Source organism: Zootoca vivipara, chromosome 14, assembly GCF_965207765.1.
Source record: "Zootoca vivipara chromosome 14, rZooViv2.hap1.1, whole genome shotgun sequence".
NCBI classification, from domain to species: Eukaryota; Metazoa; Chordata; class Lepidosauria; order Squamata; family Lacertidae; genus Zootoca; species Zootoca vivipara.
Genome location: NC_142597.1, coordinates 39,321,162 through 39,344,830, shown reverse-complemented (window position 1 = coordinate 39,344,830; position 23,669 = coordinate 39,321,162). Strand labels below are relative to the sequence as shown.

At 44.7% G+C, this 23,669-nt stretch overlaps 1 protein-coding gene across 1 annotated transcript; it reads right to left on the bottom strand.

Moving 5' to 3' along the window:
• Positions 1-1,020: 1,020 nt before the first annotated feature.
• HEATR6 (HEAT repeat containing 6) lies at positions 1,021-23,258 on the bottom strand. The gene is made up of 20 exons (XM_035139695.3): positions 22,999-23,258; positions 22,519-22,626; positions 21,621-21,761; positions 21,090-21,205; positions 20,744-20,858; positions 19,747-19,848; positions 18,524-18,661; positions 16,960-17,237; positions 16,566-16,743; positions 14,758-14,964; positions 14,316-14,415; positions 13,537-13,901; positions 12,685-12,807; positions 11,863-11,949; positions 11,234-11,368; positions 10,573-10,695; positions 6,952-7,076; positions 6,130-6,226; positions 4,514-4,718; positions 1,021-3,322 (listed from the first exon to the last, which is right to left on the bottom strand). Exons 1-20 carry the CDS (start codon positions 23,224-23,226, stop codon positions 2,769-2,771), a joined length of 3,525 nt encoding a protein of 1,174 aa, XP_034995586.2. The 5' UTR covers positions 23,227-23,258; the 3' UTR covers positions 1,021-2,768.
• Positions 23,259-23,669: the final 411 nt, after the last annotated feature.

Genomic DNA, 23,669 nt, shown 5'->3' with positions numbered 1-23,669 from the left:
GGGCCAAGTCCATGCGTTTTAATAACAGCAATTAAATAAGTAAGCTCTGCACAGTCTAACACCTTTAAAATTCCCAAAGGCAGAATAATCAGAGGACTGTGAGCCGCTTTGCTGGGATGTATAACATTTAGAAGTTTCCAAATAAGGTTTGTTATCCTCTGCCAAGGGAATAAGCCAGCTTGTTCCAATATGTTTTGCAATAAAAATTTATAAACGTTTCACCAAGACAGAGGTAAATATTTTTGAAACCCACGAGTAAAAACAAACAAACACTGGGTAAAAGATTCAACTAAGACAGCTCTTTAAAGGTTTCTGAATAACCACAAGACTGTACAAGACTGCTTCTACGTTTGCTACCGTAGTTGTGGGAGCAGCACACCCTTAAACATTTTGAAAAAGGAAGCTGTATAACCATCTAGGCTAGGAGCCTTGCCTGATTTAAGATGCTTAATCGTTTCCAAAATCTCCTTTGTGGTTATGCAGTGCTCAAGAATGTTCCTGTTCACCTCCCTGAGCTGAGATATTTACACAGTATCCCCAAAAAATGTTGTCTTGGCTGGGGGAGGCAAACAGGAACCATACAAATTGTTATAAACGTTGGCAAACTCTTCAGTTTGCCAACTGTATTTCACTCCTATTTAAACAGAGTTATTGGCCAGATTTTCTCATTATCTTCAAAACTCCAGTTTTATGTTATTTTTTTGTAATTTATTTCCCATTAATATGAACATTCCATATTCATAAAATCTGTGTTTCTAGTGCAGCAGATCAACAAGTTTGATTCATCTCTAGTACTTCCTGTTCTTTCTGTTTACATTCAAGTTGTTTGTACATCTGTCAGGAGCCAGTGACTTTACAAAGTTGTTCAAGGTCCTGAATATTTCTTTTCCAGTGTTTTGTGTCTGACCCACAAACCACCCCCTTTTCAGAGTAAGTGAACCCTTCGTGCATGCCTAACGATAAACGGAAGCTGGTTCAGTGACTTGGCAACACTTTTTCAAGTTAAGAGACAGAGCGAGATTTGGAGAAACCAGATTTATTATTTTTAAGAGGCAAACTGTTGAGTCATAGGACTTCTCTTCAGGCTTAGGCGATGTTGGGAACTGGGTTGGGTGGTTGCCTCGTTAGGCTGTTTGCCTGGACAGATCTGCTTTACTCACAGCACAAAACAGCAGAAGTTAGGTAAAACAGACACCGTAAGATAACAAAGAATACATTCTGCCCAAATGGAAATCACACAAAGCCCCGTAAGTCCAAATCAGCAATATATAAATTATGGTACCCCTACCAAAAAAGGGAGGGGAGGAAGAGAGGAGGGAGAGAGAAAAACCTAGAATTGGATATATTTTAGCTCAGATCAGGCATCACACGCAACCACAGATTGTGCCAAGTCTAGTATAATATACAAACTATGGCTGAAACTTTGAAAGCATTCAATGAACAGTTGAGTTGCAGTTTCCTAAATTTACTCCCATCTCCATAGTACAGGAAGTTTGGGAGATGAAGGAACAGTCATAAATATGGCTTGTCAATTCGTTCCAAACCACTGTTAAGCTTCCCAAACCATGGTTGGCTTGTTTGTTTTATTTCATAAAATTTATATACCACTTGATTGTAGATAAAATCTCAAAGTGGTGTACAAAAAAGATAAAACAAAAAAATCATCACTAAAAAAATTACAACGATAATTTACAGAAGGTTAAAACCACAATAGAGGTTTGGTGTGATGTCTGAACAGAGTCATAGTTTATCCACCCTGATTATTATAAAATTCTGAAAATGGGATGCTTTCTTCCCTCGGTCCCTTAATACCAAGGACATAAACATCTGTCATATGATATGTCCAGGCCTTTTTGTCATTAGAACTCAGTTCCGGCACTTCTCAGGTGGGTGCTATTGCCATTGTAAGAAAACAAGGGAGGCGTTCGTGGTGATTTCCGGCACCTCTTTTTCTAGAAAAATAGCACTGCATATGACAGTAGCCAGACTATGTGGGAACAGATGGGGGATGTGATAGAACTGAAGGCTACCTCAGACTGCCACGGACTAGCAGGAATGGAGCTCTGGGTCATGTGACAAATATGGAAATGTAGAGGAAGTCATGTGACAAATATGGAAATGTAGAGGAAGGCCCCCTTTCCCTCGGTTTCTGAATCCTCATATTGGGAGAGGAGGAAGGGTTATTTTTGTCCATTTAATTATTCTAATTATCTAGAACTTTCTGATTAAATTCATTAGTTGCCCGGCAACCCAGGTTTTCTGACCAACCAATAAGTTAGAGCCACTAAAATCCAATAAATAAGGTGACTGCATATAGGAAGGGAAAAGTTTGTTAGTGATTTATTATTATTAAACACATGACCCATTTATTTTTCGTCAGAACAGAGTTGGTGACTGAGAATCTTACTTACCAGGTTCTTTTTATTTGGTCTGAATTTGTGTTTGGCATTTAACTCCCCTTTTCCCTGACAGTATTGGGCACTCTCTTCCCTTTCCTTTAATGCGTGTATCTTCCACTATCACGCTCCCCACTTGGGGAAAAGAGTTCTTAGTAACCTGAAAGTCTGCCCCATCCATGTCAAAGTGCACTGACTCGTCGACAGAAAGGGGCTTGATTTTACTCGCTGTGCGCTGCTACTGCTTCTGAGGGACCAAGACAGCCATGTCTAAGCCCCCTAGAGGAAGACTCAAGGCAGTTTTATATTGCCAACAGCAAAGCTGCCTTTTGCGGCACCCGACAAGATGCCCTCTGCTTAGGCCACATTCCTTTAAGCTTCCGAGAGTCCTGTGGCACTGTTGTGGGCTTCCAATATGTCTTCTAGATAAGCTACTGTCCCCCTTTTCTTCGGGCATCCTTCCAACAGCTCCTCGATACTTCGCACATGCTCAACAGCCCTTTCCAGGAATTTGCTCCTTTCGGGAAAATTCTCACCTAGCCCCACTTCCTCTTCGGAAACTCCAGATTTCAAATACTGCAACATGTAGGATCCAATTACTTCTCCATGCTCAGCCACCGCCTTCTCGATGGCCGGCAGGTCCACCTCGTCTGCCAGGCTCAGCAAATGAAGCAGAGCATGGCAGAGCTGTGTCCGCAGGCTGGCGCTGTACTTGAACTCCAGGAAGTCTTGGGCCTCCTCGCTTCTCTGCAAGGCCACGACCAACGCACTCCAGATCTGGGAGAACTGCTCAGGGGTCCCGTAGCGCTTCCTTTCGGCTGGCACTGAGAGGGCTGCGGCTGATTTGATGCGGACTTTGAAATTCTTGCAGGACTTGACAACAGAGGTTAGGGCGTTATAGGCTTGGGCAGTCCAAAGGGCTTCTCCTAAAAGAATTGGAACCAGGAAAAAGCAAGGGTCAGGAGATTGGTTAAGGTGCTTCACAGCCACAATCTGCCAAAAATCTAAGGCAGATGGGCTGTTTTTTGGGGGGTGGGGGTTACTCACAGAATACAGAATTGCTGTAATAAATGTCTAGCTATTGTTGCTAGATAAATGACAGCTGCGCTGGCTGCCAATCAGCTACCAGGCCATATTCAAGGTCCTGTTGTTAACATATAAAGGCCTGAACAACTCAGGACCAGATTACCTGAAAGACCACCTGCCCATGTTCACTTAGATCACCAGTCATCAACTGGTGGGTCAGGACCCACTAGTAGCTTGTGGCCTGATCCAACATGGGTTACGACAGGAGCACTACCACAACACAAAAATGTGGTAAAAGGTTGGAATGGGTCCCAAAATGCATTCTGGGGTTAAAAGTGGGTCCTGGGTCTGAAAAGTTTGAAGATACCAACTTATATCACTAGGGAGAAATTCTACTCATGGCGGCACTGCACGCTACAGAATATCATAGGGTGGTTACTGCCCCTGTACTGTGGAGTACCCTTATTTTCTGCCATATGTGAAGCAGCAAACGCCAGTTGCTTCAGATGTTTTGTGAAGACTTTACCATTTTTGCTGGGGCTTTCTCTGGCCTATAAGACCAGACCCTGATTTATTTGTGCAAATCTCCTGAACACCTGATTTACTTGCCTCCGTGGCGTTTATAAAAAGTTTTTTATTTTATTTTAATGTATAATGTTCTCATATTGTACATGGCTTAAGAGATTCTCATACTATTAAGTGGTTTTGAAATACTTTTAAGTAAAATAAAAATGCAATGGATAAATGGAGTTTCAGAGGCAGTGTGCCACTGAGTAGGGGCAACAGGAGTGGGGGTCCTTTTAGAAATACTTTGAGCCTTGATAATGGGTTTCAAAGAGGCATCCAATTGGCCACTGTGGGAAGCAGAACAAGATCCTCAGTATGATACAACAGGGTTTCCCTTGTATTCTTACACCATACTGCCTGTGATCTGTAGACCAGGTGCCTTGAAGAGACAAGAAGGGAAATCTTTGCCAATATCCACTCAAAGGACACATGACCCTAGGCCTCATTTTTGCACATCCATTTGGGATCAATAACATACAAGACAAATGAGGCACAGAAGCATTGAACCATTGTTTTGCACTCACCCAGCGGCAAGGCACGATTTTTGAAGACGTTCCCAAGTGCGTAGCAGGCGTTCCAGCAGACTTTCATTCTGTTTTCACTCTGCACTGTAGAGATCAAGGCATGTACAGATTCCTCAATGGGTTGGCTGAACCTGGGATTAGCAATCTGTGACGGCTGCAGAAAATGAAGGAGGTTTCCAAGGGCACGGACAGCATTGCTTTTCACCTGGAAGAGAAATTTTGAAATTCTGGTATGTGCAAGAAAATGGTTGCTGCCACTGCCTTCAGTCACAGATTTACCCAGGCTGTGTAAGATGATCAGCTTTGCCTTCTGTGTCACTGTCTTGGGCCTTTAGGTGACTGACCACAAGAAACAGGACCTTCTCGGTAGTAGCGCCGTAGGTCTGGAATACCCTCCATTCGAAAATCTATCCAGCTCCCTCTGTGGCTTCTTTTCATTGTGAGCTAAAAACGGGTTTTCCCACCCAACTACTGCTGGTATTTGTATTGTGTTTTAGATTGCTACTTTTAATTTACTTTTGTGTGCATTTTGAAGCGCTTTACTTTATTATATGTGTTTGCAAAGCCACGCCAAGTACCTATGAGCTGGGAGTAGAAAAATAGTTCCACACTCCATCTGGTGGATCTTGCAAAGTTTGGAAAGCAGCTTCATTCCATGTTCCTTAAACTGAGGGGTGCACATATTGAACCAGGTTCAAATTGCAATTCAGCCCCAGACCTTTTCAGAACAACCACTCCAAAGTGAAACTACCCCATATTGTTGCTAACTGTAAAGAGGAGTGAAATGTTTCAGAGGGACAGTCACATCAGTCTGCTGCAGCAAAACAAGAAGTCACATAGCATTTATTTTTGTAAACCTCTTTTTTCTGTAACAATCAAGCAGTATATATAAATGTTGATAAATAAAAATACATTTAAACACTAACAAATTTATTACGGCATAAGCTTTGTGAACTACAAGTCAGTTTGTTTATTTGGCAAGACTGATATACTGCTCAAACAACAAAAACATCTAAGCACCTAAGAACAGATGAAGTTGACTTTAACTCTGATGAAGTGAATTTTAAACTCATAAAAGTAAATTTGTATTTCAAGTGCCACAAAGGCTGGAAAGATGGGAAATAAAGAAGCCACAAAACCTGCCCCCTTGTGGCAAGAGGTCATGTGCAGAAGTGCAAAGAAGTGCAGCGCCAGACTTCACATTCCCCTGAAAAGAACCGATTTGGAGCTTGCTTACAATCATAGTTGCTTGCCTCTCCAACAATGCCAAATCCAAGCTGGAGGCAGGAAACATCTTGAGGAAATGTACATTTCCCAAAACACTCCAGCACTTAGTCTATGTGGGACAACAACTACAGGTCCTGCTTTCAACTGCAAAGTCTCACCACTTCAGCCAGCCAGAGTGACACCACTGCCATCTCCGAATCCACTGGTCATTCCAATGCACTCCTGTTCTGGTCCTGGCTGAATGGTTAGGTGGGTACCTCAATGTGTCTAAATAACGTAACACACTTTGGCCACCAACTCTGGAACTCTTGGCACTCCCAGTATTTCAAGTGTGTCTGAATCCAAGTCCACAGCACCACCAAATACAAAGGGACCGTCAATGTACTTGCCTTGTCTTTGTCCTTTGACGCATCAGTTGCTGACCGCAACATTTTCAGAAGCAGCAGGTCTGAGAATTCATCCTGGAAGCTTTGTCCCAACAACTCCCTGCATTCCCAAAACGGGAAGGGGGGGGGATCAAAAGAGGAGAGGTCATAATTAGAACAACTGCTGCAAGAAATGCACACATAATGCCCACCTGAGTAAAAGACGAAACTCAAAACTATGTCAAGTTAGCAGAAGACAAAACAGCAGTGCCCTTGGATTGAACATTTCAAATTGTGGGAAGGGAATCCATGATTAAATTAGGAATCTATCGATTGTTCTTCTACGCACTTCTACTTACTGCTTTTTTATTTTAAAAAAAGTCAAAAATAAGTGATGTACATTGTCTCAAAATCAGATTCATTATAGACTACCTGCCTAATCCCTGCAAGCACACACACACACACAGAGAGAATCTCATTAGGACAAAACAGCAGTATCAAAAACTAGGCTCTGGTATAGGCAGGTAGTAGAATTTTAAATGCCACTCGGGCAACAGCACACAAATAGGCTTGTGTACCAAAACCCATCTTGAAGGTTGGTATCTGGGTCAAACCACTAAAAGGAGAGGACAGGGCCTTCTCTGTGGTGACCCGTCAGCTTTAGAACTCCCCCCCCCCACCAAGGTGTTATCTTTTTGGCACTGAGTAGAACCTTCTCACTTTCCCAAACACTTGTTTCTTTTACATTTTAATTTTATGGGATTCAGTTGCTGTTTTTCCGAATGTCATTTAAATAATGATTTAATAAGATGTAAAAAAAAGGTCCCAACAGAGTTTGCTACATACATGTTGATGATCAGAGTGTCTGTCAGGTTGCCCAAGGCCCAAGCTGCTTTGGCGCGGACGTTTGGAGAACTGTCACAGAGGGAGTCCAGGATTGCGTTGGCTGTGTCCGCAACGAACATCACATCCTAAGGATAGATATTGACCAATTTTTTTGGTCCATTTGATTTCACCCTCTTCACCAGGAACCCTGCTGGGCTGATTTTATATATCACAACCCAGCAAGGGATTTTTGTAGGAGTGTCTAGCTCAGCTGCCACAGAAGGGTGTCTGGATACATTTGCAGCTTTTAAGAAAAAAAGGTAAGCAGGAGGCAACATGAGTGTACTGTATAAAATTAAGCATGGTGTGGAGAAAGTGAGTAATAACAACAACAAAAAGGTCTCCCTCTCTTAACACAAGAATTCAGGAGCATCCATTAAAAGCAGAATGCTGGAAGATACAGGACAGACAAAAGGAAGTAGAAAGAATTTGCTTCCACGTGAGGCAGTGATGGCCACCAACTTGGATAGCTTTTAAGAGAGAACTGGCCAAATTCGGGGAAGGCTATCAATGGCTACAAGCCACAATGGCTAAGTTCTGCCTCAATTGTCAGAGGCAGTAGGCTCGTGAATGCTAATGGCTGGAAACCACAGGCAGACAGAGTCCCTATAGGCATCTGGGGAGAACAGGATCCTGGACTAGATAGGCCACTGACTTGATCCACCAGGCTCCTCTTAAATTCTCCTGCTGGTTGTCACTGGCTGAGCATTCTTACCCTGCTTCTACCTACGACTGGCCAAGCTGCTCTTATGGTTACCCATGAGAGGGATGGGGCAATTAGAGAGAACTGAACAGGGTCTGGACCATGAGACAGGACAGGAAATGGGGGCAGAAGAAGAAAACTGAAGAGCAAATAAGCCAGCGGTGAAGCTCTAGCCCTACGGATGTTGGTCTAAAACACCCAAAAGCTTCAGATAGCATGTTAATGGTAAGGGATGGTGGGTGTTGTAGTCCACCAACATTCCATCTCAAAACAGCTGTCGGTTATGTGTTTTCAAGAAGCCTACAAGGGCAGGAAGGCTCTCTCTCCCTTGTTTATCCCCAGCATGTGGGAGTTATGCTGACTCTGGATATGGAGTTCATTTTATTCCTCTTGGCATGGTCACTACTCCTGTGGCAAAGTTGTTCTTCAGCTTTGTAGAGAAGCCTGCAGAAGTTACTAGCCTGCAAACTTTAATAAGCTGCTAAGAGGCTAATAGCCTGAATTTCCATGTCGGCCATGAAGGACAGGAAGCCCCCTGCTCCTTGGTAGGCATGGAATCACAGGCTACTGGCCTCTTAGCAGCAGGTTGGTGGAAGAAGAATGGAGTGGTTGCCTGCATGGAATTCCTGGTTGCCTATGACCACCAGGTGCCTCACTAAATGCAGAGTTGGGCTTCCTCTACACATTACGGGCACTGTATTACATTTTATCCAATATACCCCGTCACCTTGATTGAATGTTAATTACTGACGGGTTGTATGAGGTGCCCAAACTTCACTGGTCTCCTGATACTACAAGGGCCTCTGAGTACATTTTCATCTAATTGGTGCTCCAGCTATTAAATTCAAGTGCAATTACCCCAAACCGCTAATCTTATCCTTTCACTAATCACAACCTATCATTAAATTAATTGCTTCTCAGTACTCCCCAGTGACCTTACAACTCTAATCTGCTCTTCAGTGTCACGCTCCATTTGTCTTCCCCTTTCTTTGCCATTGTTATTATTCATTTAAAGAAAAAAGCCACACACTCTCTCTTTTTAGCTTCAGTTGTTTGGGTGTTTGCCTTAGCAGTGCTCTTTTAAAGAGCAGCCTGCTTACTAAAGGACAAGCAAGCATAGACTTGAGGTTTGAACAGAAATGTTGATCTCAAGCTGTGCTTTGAGAGCCCAAAGGATTGTCAAGTGAGTAGTTGTACTCAGTTATATACAAGAGAAATTTATAATATCCACGTCCCACCCACTGGTGAAGGGGGACATTTGTCCAGGACCCAAGTAGGGTGATGTGTAACTAGACCTGTATACTTGCTTCAGTCCCATGTTGAAGGAAGCTAAGAGCAAAAAGGTCCAAGATTCGAAGAGGCTGAAGATATTGCTGCAAATATAGCAGTGATTTTACGGGTGGCTTAATTAAGACTTGCAATCTGCCCTTTGTGGCAAAACTGAATTTGCATTTGTGTGTTGGTGGTGGAGAAAAAACAGAAGATTTTGAGGGCCTTTGAACCCCTTTCATTTTCTATGCAAGTCAGAAATTCAACATGGACATGAATGCATTTGAATATTTTCATGGCAGTGAAAAAGAACCATGAAGCATTATGAAGTGCATGAAATTTGCAGTTGTAAGGGTTAGTGTACAGTCGTATCTTGCTTCTCGAACAGCTTAGCTGCCAAAACAAATCGGCTCCCAAATGCTGCAAACCTGGAAGTAAGTGCTCTGGTTTGTGAATGCTTTTTGGAAGCCGAACATCCGACACGGTTTCCGCTTGAGTACAGGAAGCTCCTGCAGCCAATCGGAAGTCAAACGGACTCCCGGAACAGAGTAAGTTCGAGAACCAAGGTACCACTGTATATGGATTTTGTACGTGATACAATTTAAATGACCCACAGCGCATGTTTAACATTTTGTAAATTAAAATGCTGAAGACTGACTTATAATAGGACAGAGAACTACACTTGTCAATGCCACAGCAAAGTGAGAGACTGAACACACTAGCAGACCTCATCCTCTCATGGAACTCACTGTTAGATGTGATACTGGTCTCTTGTTCTGACAGCTTTAAAGGGGAATCAGCCCTCTTCTCATCCCTGAAGTTGCCTATCTAAAATCTATCTTCTACAGTGGTACCTCGCAAGACGAAATAAATTCATTCCGCGAGTTGTGTCGTATTGCGAAAACGTCGTCTTGCGAGGCACCGCTGTATTTCCACTGTATATCCACTAGGTGGTGCTGTGGCTTTAGAAAAAAAATCATCTTGCGAAGCGCGGTCGTCTTGCGAATCACCATAAAAATTGCAAGACGCTTTCGTCTTGCGAGTTTTTTGTTGCGTGAGGCATTCGTCTTGCGAGGTACCACTGTACTGTCAGAAAGCCTATGGCCCTGAATACCAATTGCTGGGAATCCCAGGTAGGGAGATCACTATTGTGCTCAGGTCCTTCTTGTGTGATTCCAAATAGGCATCTGGTTGGCCAATGTGAGAACAGGATGCTGAACTAGACAGCTCACTGGCCTGATCCAATGTGCTCTTTTTAAGCTGTTGTTGTTGGACTAGATGGGCCACTTGCCTGATCCAGCAGGGCTTTTGCTATGCTCCTATATTTCATAAATTATTATTCTTATGTTGAGTGAAGAATTACATATTGTCTGCCTTGGAATTCATTGGGTGACCCTGAATTTAGGAGTCTAGTGGCTCAAGGTTAGATGGTTTCATCTGCATGGAAAAAGCAGAACAACAAAAAAGCCCACAATTTCCCCCCCCCCCCAGCTAGTAAGTTTTGTGGGCTTATTTACAAGACTAGACTCAACAACAACACTGTTCCCATTTCATAACAAGATACAGAGCAAAACCAAAAGGAACAGAGGACACAGAGATCAAGCTATGACCTGCTGGAGAGACGGGAAGACAACGTAGACCCCAAGTGCACGAGCGGCAGCAGCTTTCACCAGTGGATTCTCACTGTGGTTGAGCCCAAGAAGAATAGTGATGCAGAGGATTTGCTTGTCGCCCTGCCCATCAGCAAAAGGAGAGAAGTCATCAGTCAAACATCACACAAGCCAAATACATTTTGATGAAAGGGATTTCAGCCCAGGGTTAAAATGGTTAAGTTAAACAGAAAACAGAAAATATGGAAGTCTAACAGACTGAAGGTACTGCGAAGGGATTTTAAACAAAGTCACAGTGAGCCACAGTAAAGGCATCGTGGCAAACCACATTGGAGGGTTTGTATCCTGGTGTCCAGCAGGGGTCAAGAACCTGGTGCCCAGGGGAACCTCACCCTGAGCCACACACCTCTGCGCAGCCACAACCTCCCACCCCAGGCCATCCCTTTCACCAGCCTTGAATCACACCCTCCTTGAATACTTTTTGCCAGGCTGGAATGTGTCTGTGGTCCCTGACAATGCTGCTTCTTGCTTGCTTGGATGACAGAGAGGTAGAAACCAGCCATCCTTACCGAGGCAACGTTTACATCCATTGCTCCACAAACTTTTTGCCTCTTTCATTCCCACAGGAATACTGACATGTAAAGCTTAGCAACATGCTTACCGGGAGACCACTGAAAGCTTCTGGTAAGATGGAAGAGAGAGCATTGCAAGAGCTAGTCTGAAGTGTTGGATGTTGGGCATTTTGGAGGGCGCCCAGTAAGGGTCCATTCAGCATTCTAGTCCAGAATGTTACAACCTACAGGGAAAGCAAAAGCCTGGTTGCATTTACCACCGCTAGGAGTCTTTCAGTAAATTGCTACACAGAATCACAGCACTGGAAGAAATCACTCAGTCAATGCAGGGTGCAATGAGAGCATCCCTAACAGGAGACTGTCCAGGCACTGTCTCTTAAATACATCCAATGAAAGGGAATCCTCCAGTTCTAGCTGTAAGGAGGCTTATGCTAAGACTTCACCAAATTCTGCTTCCCTGTAAGTTTTCATCCATTAAGTTCTAACCCTGCTGGTTAGAGTAACAGAGAATAATAAGTCTGTTCCTTCTGTGTGGCAGTCGCCTTAAACCACTAGGCATAATATCATGTCTCCCCTTAATCGTCTCTACTCCTGGCTAAAGATACCCAGTTTCTTGCCAACTACTCCTCACAAGAGGTGGTTTCCAGATCCCTCACCCATTCAGATACTATTTCAAAAGCCTGAAAAATGGAATCAACCACATGGATATTATACACACCAGGTCGACAGGCACCCGTTGATCTGCAGTGACAGCCACATCTGACTTGTGCTGCTGTATTATACCAACACCAAGCTCATCCAGGAGCTGACAAAAACACACACATACAAGGAAAATGAATAAACTGAAATACATCCACAAGTGTATGGAACAAAACATCATGTGGTCCCAGGTAACTTTCTTACTGATCTGTCTTACTGAACAATTCCCATTCTCCCCAATTTAGAAAATAAAAAATCTCCAGAAAATACGACAAGGCAGTCACAATACTGTATATATGTTGCTGTGGTGCCCTTTAAATGTTGTTTTTCAAGTTATAATATGGAAGCTGCCATTAGCTTAACTGGACGGCCTTTTCAACCATGGAATTTAACTTGTATAATGGCCCTCCACATAGATGCTCGTCTGACAATCACACAAGAGTGTTTTACCAGCCAGGTGAAGAATGCTCTTCTGTTCTTACAGGTCTCTTAAACACAATAAGTATAGTCATCTGGTACTTTTAGATGCTTGAACCATATTATTCCCCTTGCAGGTTTTTAGATTTTAGCTGCTCTTCTTATGCTAGGTTCCTACACACACACACACACACACACACACACACACAGTGTTATTTGTAATTTGGTGTTGCTGTCTTTATTGCCATTTCTTAAATTTTGATTTGTTATTACATGGGTTTGTAAACTGTTCAAAGAGCTAGGCTGCAAATATATGAATTTAACGAACAAAAAAAGTGCATTTATCTGGAACCAAAGAAGTTTGGACAGAAGCTATTTTTTTACCATACAACACCAACATTGGACAAACTCTACAAGCGCTTACTTTTGCCCCGTGGAGCTGGATGGATGGATCTGTTTCCTCCATGCACTTACAAGCCACTTCACCAAGCTCTAGCAGATAGCTCTTGGAGACTGAGAAATACTCCTTGACAAGTAGGGCTAGGACCTGTAATAGATAAAGATGGAGAGAAGAGCAACTGATTGTGTCAGATGAACATAGGCAGCTACATTCCTCCAGCAGTGGGAATCCTCTGGGTCATGGGCCAATCCTGGTCTGTCAGTAGGGCTGCATCTAAACAGCTATAAAAAAAACGCTCTAAAAACGCTCTGCAAAAAAACTGTTTTAAAGTTCACAATGGAAAATTTCATAGTGTTCCGACTTCAGCTCCACACCATCAATTGTCATAGTGTTATAACGCATTTATAACTTTTTTAAAAAAAAAAACTAATGTGGCTTAGTCCTGGGTCTAATTTGGTCCACGAGGCCATTTCCCCAAAACCACACCCACCTGCTTATCAGCTGATGTCACTTGAAATGTCACCTAATGGGCAGGAAGACAGGGATAATTCCTGTACTGGCTGCATGTGCCTGTTCTCAATGGGTACAGCCAGAGCACCAAAATGTAATAGCCCCCCAATTGAGCAGCTGATTAGTTGGGGCTGAAGCCTGATTCAGGAGGGGTTTTTGCGTGGAAACGCCTGCTAAAGCAGAGGGAGGAAACTTCATTTTGGCAGCACCTTGCAACCAACTTCCCTGTGACATCAGGTGATCAACAGGTGGGCTGGCATGTGCTTTCCGACTGAGCTATGGTCTTCAATGTGCCAGAGGACTCCCTTGTTTTAACTGTAGGGAAAAGGTGGCTACCATTCTGGACATCTAGCCTCATTGACTTACCTGCAAGGACTCCAGCCGAACTGGAGAGGGTTCGTATATGCTAGTGGCTGGCAGGCAGCCGGTGTCGCTATCTGAGTAGCTGTCTTCCTTGGGCAGCACAACCAGAGAGATGCAGAGATTTAGCAGCCAGCAGGGCTCTGCTGGTTCGTTCCCCACAGCAAGGGGCTCCTCTCCTGGAGCTGCTGGGGCTTCTTTGCGCCATTCAGGTACGCCAGAGCGTGTAGCTGAATGCGGTATGGCAGAGCGGCCATCACTGAGCCCTGAAGAGCTGGGCTGCTGCAAAAGGCGGTGAACCTCCGGCAAAGGAGCCTGAGCCGATACAATGGCTCCTATCAATGTGAGGCTTAACACTCGAACGTTAACATCTAAGTAGAAAGAAACAAAGAGTACCTGTGAGGCAGCTGCAGTAAGGCCAAGGTCAGGCCGCTCCCTTATATGCATTGTATACTCTGGCATCATGGTAAGTCTCTAAATGCAGGGATCAGCAACTGGAAGCCCTAAGGCAAAATGTGACTCTCCCTGGCTAGCCCCCTGTTGCCAACCCAAATTGGTGTGTGTGTGTGGGGGGGGGAAACGACTCCAATTTGTGGAGCAGAAATATTTGACACCCTTCCCCAGGGTTTCCGGCAGCAACTGACAAGTACAGTGCTGGGTTACAGGCCATAATGCAGCAGACAGTTTCTCAGAATGGAAGTTTAATACACAGAAGACCATTAGCATGCAAGACTGTGGCACAAACCACCCCCCACCCCCCAAGGAGAACTGGGACCTGCGCGTACCTTTGTGTCTGATGTATGGCTTTATCTGGTGCCATATTCTTGTCAGCAGCCCGGGCTTTAGACGGCTGTATGGCGCGTTCGATACCAGATTGGCAAGGCACTGGAAACGTGCAAGGAAAAGAGAAGGTGTTAGCTTCTGGGGGACAAGCCACAAGCCAGGCAAGCAAGTCACTTAAAAAGTAGACACCATGGGTGTTTCTTGTGCAGTAGTACCTGCAGAAGGACTGTCTTGGGCAAGGACTAGTAGCAGTAATAGGCTTAGTAGTCTTTATTTCTGGTTGTCTGCACATTAGCAACAAGAGCATAGCCATCATGGCTAATGGCCACTGATTATGAGAATCTGCACAACTGCTGGAGAAACAATACATGTTGCAAAAATTACATGGCGAGCAAACTAGTAGAACTGACAACATGAAGGGAATTCCTGCAGCCAAAGATTTACCTTGATTATTTGGGTGAGCGTCTGGGAAGAGGATTCAGCCACCAAGGCCAGCAGCAGACAGCGGTGGAGCTCTCGGATGCTGGATGCAATGGAAACCGAGAAGGGTGTGAAGGCTCTCCTGTGATCAACGGCATCTTCGGCAATGGAAAGGAACTGCTTGGAGCCTTCCAAGATGGCCGAGAGAACTTGGAGGGCACAGGCCCGTGTCTGGAAGAGGGAGGGATTCATTTCATGGGAAGGACAATAGCTCAGTGGTAAGGCAAAGACCCTACAGGCAGATGGTCCTGGGTTTGATCCCTACCATCTCCTAGTTAGAAGGGTTAGTTACAGGTAGGTAGCCGTGTTGGTCTGAGTCGAAGCAAAATAAAAGAAATCCTTCAGTAGCACCTTAAAGACCAACTAAGTTTTTATTTTGGTATGAGCTTTCATGTGCATGAAAACTCATACCAAAATAAAAACTTAGTTGGTCTTTAAGGTGCTACTGAAGGATTTTTTTTATTCTAGTTAGAAGGAACAGAGATCAGACAATGGGGAAAGACCCTGGAGACCATGGCTGGTCAAAAGTAGACAATGCTGGGCTAGAATGATAAAGAGTCTGACTTGGTATAAAACAGCTCCCTACAACTTAGTAATAATAATGATAATAAAATAATATCGCTTACACATCAAAATGGCTTCTAAGTGGTTTACAAGATTATGAAATCCATACATAATTAGAACACACAATAAAACAATCCTGTTTCAAAATGTTAATGGTTAAAAAAAAACCCCAATTAGATTAGGTAAGACTTTCCTTGAACTTGGGACTTCCCAAACAGGTTTGCCTTCAAGAGCCAGTGGAATGCCAATGCTGATGAGGCATCTTGTATTTCAGCAGGGAGGGTGTTCAGCCCTGTATACCTGAAGGAGCGCCTCCCCCCCCCCCAATTGTTCAGCCCAGACACCAAGGGTGTTCTGAAACCAGGCAGAGGGCCTTCTCAGTAGCGGTGCTTGCCCTCTAGAACGCCCTCCTGTTAGATTTTGACATTAGAGATGAACTATTATACAACTTTCCATAGACATCTGAAGGCAGCTCTGTACCGGGAAGCTTTTAATGTGTGGTTTGTGTGTGTGTTCTTTTATATTGTTGGAAGCCGCCCAGTGGCTGTGGAAACCCAGTCAGGTGGGCACGGTACAAGTAATAAATTATCATTATTACAACACTGAGGCCACCAGTGAAAAAGCCCACCTCTGTGTTACCACAAGGCGCAAGTACTAGTACCAAAGCTGGGTATTCAAGGTGTCACAGTGGCCGGAGTGGGCTACTTCAGAGTAACGACTCTACACAGCTCTGCATTTTATCTTTTTATTGGTGCTGCGTATTTACAGTGCTAAAGGCAGTGCTATTTACAGAGACACATCTTATCCGCTTGAATCAGAACCTCCGAATGGCGTTTGGCGCGTTTTTCTCCAACATAACAACTTGGGGAGACCCATCCTCTTCCCCCTACGTTTTCTGCGCAATTCCGGAGTTGGGGGGACAGGTCTGCCCCCCTTGCTTCCCCCTTCCTGTCCCACCTGGGACGCTGGCTCCGCTACCCTGTCTGAGCCTCGGACCCCACTTCCTGCTTCCCCACTTGAGACGGAACTCTCCCTGCTTTCCCCTGCGCTCGGGGATGGGCTGGAACTCAGGAGGGGAGGGACTTCGCGATATCCCCTGTCCCTCACACAAGGGATACAAAGGACAGGCAGTCTGACACGGACAGGTTGGATAAACTAAGAATGAAAGTCCGCCAGTGTAAGTCCACAACTGCCAGTGAACTTCTTACCTTCGGAGAAGGATCTTTTAAAGCAATAGTCATCAAGGATACAGACTGTGGGCTTCCTATTCCAGGCACATCGGGAACGAACGCTGACCAGTAACCATAGAGGACTTTCTTCTCTATCGATTTCACAGTGGAAAGGAAGCAAGTTAAAGCCCCTTGACGAACTTTAGCTTGGAAAGACCTTGCACAAAACAAGAGAATACATTTTTAGGTGCACAGAACAGATAATGGATTTAAAAACCTGGATTAAGATTTATTTATTTATAAAAAGGATTTATATACCGCTAAATTATAAAAGATATCAAAGTGGCTTACAACATCGAAAAGGTAAAAACCATGCAATAATAGCGTTAAAAATAATCTAAAAGTACGGTATACCTTATAGGCTTACACCCACCTTGTTTTACTCTGCATCCCCCCTTCAGCATCAGAATACTCCGAGTCACTGCTGCTAATTCTTTTCCAGCCCAAAGCACTCAGAGGTAAATGGTCATTCCCAAATGACGATTGTATGTCACTGGAAGCTCGATTCCAGACCTCTGAATCAGGATCTGGCAGTGCATCTCCACGTATCTTCTGCTTGTCTAGTTTACCTCCTCTGTCACTTTCTGGCTGCACTTTCAGCTCTTCTTCCAACTTTCCCTTCTGCTTCCCTTTGGGCTTTTTCTTCCTGCTCTGTTGTTTGAGAAGATAATCATGTACAGAAAAGGATAATCAGAGTTTTGGTTTTATATAATGAAACAAGAACAATAATCTGCATCAGCAGCCAGAGCACATCAACCTCCCCTAACCTCTTCGGCACAATTTAAGGTTTTATTCCTGCATGCCTAAGAAAACATCTTGTTAGAAATGTCATTCGTATACAAAATTTGATCACCGATATGTATGTGAGTAATGCTTTTCCTGAGTGCTCAAAGAGCTTAACACTTTTGCCCGGAAATCATGATGACTCTGCAAGGGAGATCGACTTTATTAACTCCAGACATAATGGAAAATATAAAATGCAATGTCACTTTGAATTTGGCAACAATCTGACTAAACACAGTCAGATACACAAGGCATCAAAGAGAAATACCTGGCTACCAGATTCAGTCTAAATCTACACATTACAGATGAGACACTGTGACCAATAAAAAGTGTTAGTTACAGGTAGGTAGCCGTGTTGGTCTGACGTAGTCGAAAGAAAATTAAAAAATTCCTTCCAGCAGCACCTTAGAGACCAACTAAGTTTGTCATTGGTATGAGCTTTCGTGTGCATGCACACGAAATCTGAAGAAGTGTGCATCTGAATAAGTGTGCCTGCACACGAAAGCTCATACCAATGACAAACTTAGTTGATCTCTAAGGTGCTGCTGGAAGGAATTTTTTTATTTTGTTTCAATAAAAAGTGCTTTGGTTGAGCTCACCCTGTACACTGAGGTGCTATTGGAACCAGAGGCCCCTAGCTCACGCTCATGTGGTTAACCATCACACAACTTTTTCTGAGGAAGGTCTGCCCCCTTTCAAAGTAGCCAAAACTTTCTTAAAAGGGTAAAACCAGACTTTGCTTATTCCTTTCAAACTCTCTCTCACGCCCCACCTTTGCCAAAACCCGATTCCAAGGCCCTGCGGAAACTCAGCCTGTAGTCATCTGTATTGAACCAATAGCATAGCCCACCCATTAACCTGCCTCTCCTTCCCCTGAACTCTGCAAACCCCCATGCATTTAGAGATTAATGATTCTAGACAAGCATACAAACCAGGGGAGTGCATGGCATGTATTTTCACTACTCGCTATTAAAGATGGCCCCCTGCCCTTCCTGTCCTCTGTTGCAAAGTGTCCTTGCCTAGGCATCCTTAAAATATGGTGAAGCAGAGGCCAGCAGGTGGATTAAAAATGTGCTCAGTCTGTGCTGATGCAGCATTTGAGCTATTTTTGAATGATCTACACAAATGAAAGATCAATACAAAAATATGTTTACCCCAGTCATTTTAGCATTTCTCAGGTCTGACTTCTCCTGCTTGTCCGGCGACCTGCTGTCATATTGAGGAAGCAATGCTGGATATAAAATGGCTGGCATTTCTATGTTCAGTCCAGGAAGCCCATGGAACATGCACTTCTAAAATGAAAAACAACACCACACCCACCATGAGAATTGCATTATTTGGTGACAGCAAGTCAATACTCTATGGTTCCCCTCTTCTTTTTGGAAATGGTACTTTAGTGGCTCCAGACAAAAGCTACCATCCTCTTTCTTTAAGGTGTCTCTGGATTCCTGTGTCATCCCTCTCTCCTTTTTTTGTTGTTGTTGCTAAACACTCCTAGATTCACTTCAGACTTCTCACTATACATTTTTTTAAAAATCAGCTTTGCTACTCTAAAATATTTTTAAAGCATGCCAACCAAATCTATCCATGCAAACTCAGCTGATAATGTCCAGCTAGAACCTGCCCGTATAAGCTGCACTCAAATGTAGAAGGAGGAGGAGGGAGGAGGAGAGGAAGGAACCATGGCTTATCCTAATGGGAATTAGCCTAACCTCCACCAGAGGCTCACATGCTCCCTCTCTCCCCTCTGGCACAACCATAGAGAGATCAGAAACGTTTGCTTTCATTTTAGGTTAGCCAGTTCAACCCTGAACTGTGGCTAATTTTAACTATGGTTTGTTGAAAAGGTTGCTTTAATAATCCATGGTTTAAAATGGACTTGTTTCAAATGACCATAGATTAACCAGTTTGCTGATTAAAGTGGCACAAATGATAGTTAATAAAAAAAAATGGAAGTGAGAGTTTCCCAAGTCTTCCTTGCAGCTGCAGTAGGGGGGACAGGACAGCATTCCCCTGGGGGAAGGGGAAACTAGGCTCATTTCAGTCCTGATACACCAGGCTTCCCCAATCTGACGTACTTTGGATGTCGTTGGACTAAAACTCCCAACATCCCAACTGTAGTCCAACAGATCCAGAGAGAACCATGTTTGGAAATGCTTTGATACACTATAGTTTTATCATGATGTTCAAACTCAAGACACAAATCTAGTCCTAGAAAGTGAAGGAATTTCAAAAGCGGATGGAATGCAGGAGGTTGAAAGGCGGGATCTATTGCTAAGACAAGTATTTGCAGTGCAGAGTATGAGTAGCATCCTGGCCAGAAAGTTCACCTTCCTCTATGAGAAAAGGGATAGGACTTCCATTTTAAACAAGTCACCTTTAATACAGCAAGAAGGGAACCCAGATGATCAGTTTGTGTCAACTTCATCTTCCCACCATTTAAGAGTAACTGGATTCCTTTCAAGGCATTCTGCAACAACTAGAAGACCGGGGTGGGGTGGGGTGGGGTGGAGAGAACAACAACATTAGCCACTTGGCCCATCAACTTGGTGCTGTCTGAAGTCACAATGCTGTAGCACATGATACAATTAGTGTAAAGATTTAAATTTCATCTGCAAATCTTTCCCAAATGCCAGAAAGTACTTCATAGCACCACACCCAAATTTAGTCACAAGCTCAGCATGTGGCTTTGACCAAACAAAAATCTTCGGCCCTATGATACAGGACTGCACATTAAATCAATTTCAAAATGTTATCAGCTTGTTCCAACAGCAACATTAAAAACAGGAAAGTAAGAGGAGTTGGCCAACTAATTATGAGTTCCAAGCAAACTCCTCGGAGCGGGATAGAACTCTGAAACAGAGCATATGCATTCCATTATATGTCATCCCAGTTCCAATTAAGAGATTTCCTGTACCTCGGACAAGGGAAAGACTTCTGTCCGAGAACCTGGAGCGCTTTTTCCAAAACATGACTGCAAAGAAAGCCAATATGCTCCTTCAGCAATAGGTTGACCACAATTTAAGACAGGCACAGAGAATCTTCTTCAGCCCAAGGGCCACTTTTTAACATGCACAATCTTCTGGGAGCCATATGCCAGCAACAGGTGGAGCCAAAACAAAAAGCAGACATGGACAGAGCAGGTGGTGTCAAAAATGGCACAAGCACACCACAAACATACAAACAACACACATGCGGACTCTTACCCTGCTCCAAAGCAATTAGGCTTGGGAAAAGGAATTTTGTTGTTAAATAAAAGGGACATTGCTGTAAGGCATTGCTGCATTTTACAGTTGAGGAAACTATCCCCAGAAGTGATCAGGAAAGTTGCTGCTTACCATCGTGTCTCAGACAAAAGAGCCACATTTGCTTACCATGCAAAAGGTGATGTCATCCACCCCGGATCCTTTTGAAGACTGTAAGACATTAAGGAAAGCCTGAAAGCAGATTTCTCTGTAAGGTTCCTCCAGACATGATTGCCCTGGTGTGCTAAAAAACAACAACAAGCAGTTAAACCAGGCATCCCCAAACTGCAGCCCTCCAGATGTTTTGGCCTACAACTCCCATGATCCCTAGCTAACAGGACCAGTGGTCGGGGAAGATGGGAATTGTAGTCCAAAACATCTGGAGGGCCGAAGTTTGGGGATGCCTGAGTTAAACAGAGCAGGCGAGAACGTCTATTACAGAGACAAAAGACACCACCAGAGCAGCTTTCCTTACCTGAGGCAGAGATTTGCCATGCCAAGCACTGCAGCCCTCTTGAGCTCGGTGTCCATTTGAGCAGGGCTGCTGAGTTGCACCAGAACTCCATTTTCTCCCAGCAAATCCGGAAGGTACTAAAAATATAAAATACCATTCCCCTCACTGCTGGATACATCATCCAATTATTATTATTATTTAAATGAAAACGGCTTATTATCTCATAATACCCTGAAGCCAAAACAGACTAAGACCTCCTTCTTTGGAGGTCTCTAAGCAGAGGCTTGACAGCCATATGTCAGGAATGCTTTGATGGTGTTTCCTGCTTGGCAGGGGGTTGGGCTGGATGGCCCTTGCGGTCTCTTCCAGCTCTATGATTCTATGATTCTAATACTCAGGTGCATGGAAGATAAAAAATAGAACAATGATGAGGGGCCCCAACATGACATCCTAAGATACCTCCCTTGGCAACTGCTAAGGCTCCTTGGCCCTCCATCATCATGACACCAGATGACTGACAGGGGAATGGCCCCACCTTGTTCTAAAACCCACCTTTTGGCACTTAGATCCAGTATTGTAGACAGAAGCTGCCAAGGCCTGCAGGATTTCAACATGCGTCCAAGTGCTGCACTGCTTCAGCGCAGAGATAAAATAAGGCAGAAGATATTTCAGACTCTCCTCATCAACTATAACCTGCGATTGCATAAAGAAATTGTTTTAAACCTCTATGACGTCTCACCTTACCCTTTCGTAAACTAAAAAGTCCTAAACGTTTTCTCATATAAGAGTTGTTCCAGCCCCTTGATCTTATTTGTTGCCCTTTTCTGCACCTTTTGCAGCTCTACAATATCCTTTTTTAGGTGAGGAGACCAGTACTGCCCACAGCACCCCAAACATAGTCACATCATAGATTTGTATTGAAAGGAAAGGTATCAAAAATTTATCTAACCGTCCCTCAACATGGTCTTTGCCTTTTTCTCAGGTGCCGCATAATGGGTCAACATTCTCACAATACTATTCACTGTGAACTCCAAATCTCAGACCCCATTCATATGAATTTAGGACTTCTTGCCCCAATGTGCATAACTTTATAATTGCTCAGGAAAAGCTACCTGAGATCAGACTAGTTGTCCACCTAGCCCAATACTGCCTGTTCCGACTGGCAGCAGCTCTCCAGGGTAACCAGCAGAAGCCCCTCTCAATCACCTGCTCATGATCCTCCTTCTAACTGCAGGTGCTGGAGCGTATGCTCCACCACTCACCTACAGACCCTTTCCATTTCAGAGAACTTGGAATACTGCAATAAATACTGCAGCGCAATAACCATTCAGTTCTCTGGTCCCAGAGACAGCTAAGCAAAAACCACGTGGGGGCACGAACACCTAGCTTCAATTCACACGCTGGATCAGAAAGTAGGGGAGGGGGGGAAGGGAGAAATTAATTTTCGTACCGGAAATCTATTAAGCAAGTGATGAATCAGCTGGCAAACTTTGTTGACAAGATGTTCTTGATTAAGCTGGACAAGCTTGCAAGCCTGAACGAGTAGTTCACAGACATCCTGCCAAGGAAAACACACTCAAGGTTTTTAAATTTTTATTTTTTTAAATTGAATTTATATACCGCCCTATACCAGGGGGTCTCAGGGCGGTTCACAGAACAGAATATGCGTTTCCAGTTGGCCGTCCCTCCCAAGGAGCTCGACCCCACTTCACCTTGTATCCTCACGACGACCCTGCGAGGGAGGGACAAGGGAGAGAGACTGGCCCATCGTCAGTTGCCCAGACAGCTTCATGGCTCGGGGAGGATTTGAACCCCGGTCTCTCCCGTCCTGAACTCTCCTCCCTCCCACGCCCGACTGCCCCCGCTCTCCCCCTTCATGGGCCCCCGCCCACCTCTACACCCTCCACCTCCTCCTCCTCAGCCCCCTCACCTCTGGCCTCGGCGCCCCCGGCCCCGCTCCCCCCGGCCCGCAAGTCTCGGAGATGAGCTGGTCGAAGAGCAGATGGAGCTCAGTGCGGCGGCCGCTCTCGCCTCCCGGGACCTGGCTGGCGTCGCCCCCGAGCCGCAGGGCGCTAAGCCGGGCTAGGTAGCGCTTCAGGAAGGGCGCGGGTTCAAGCCCCGCCGCTCCCTCTCTAAGCGTTGCGGCCTCGGCCGCCATTTTCCCAGCCCGGCTGCAGGTTGCCACGGCGACGGTGCCGCGCGACCGGAACTTCCGGTGGAGAATGGAAACGCCGCCATTAGCCGTGCCCGAGTCTCAGTGGGCGCTACTCTAGGCTGCGACGTCTCTGTGGTGGAAAGCCCCGCTTGGCCAGGCGTTCGAATTCGCGTCTCTGGGCAGGCGCTGCACGTCCTCGAGCGCCCCCTGGTAGCAGCTCGGCATTTAGCTCGTAGGACTTAAGCCTGAAAGTAAGCAAGCCACGAAACTATGACACAGCTGGATATTGCTGGCTGGGGCTGATGTAGTCCAAAATATCCGGAGAGCAGCTGGTTGGGCAAAGGCTGGCACAGACAATGATTCTGGCGACCGCTGTTTCAAGTGCCTCGGTTTGCACAGCACATTATATGCATTGAAATTTGTAACACAAGCTTCTGTTCTGGAGT

Coding starts and splice junctions, on each gene's coding strand:
- HEATR6 (XM_035139695.3), bottom strand. CDS start 23,226: ATGGCGGCCGAGGCCGCAACGCTTAGAGAGGGAGCGGCGGGGCTTGAA. Junction 11,369..11,862: donor AACGGGTGCCTGTCGACCTG/GTGTGTATAATA, acceptor CTTTCCCTGTAG/GTTGTAACATTCTGGACTAG. Junction 7,077..10,572: donor TCTTCCCGTCTCTCCAGCAG/GTCATAGCTTGA, acceptor ATCTATCCTTAG/GATGTGATGTTCGTTGCGGA.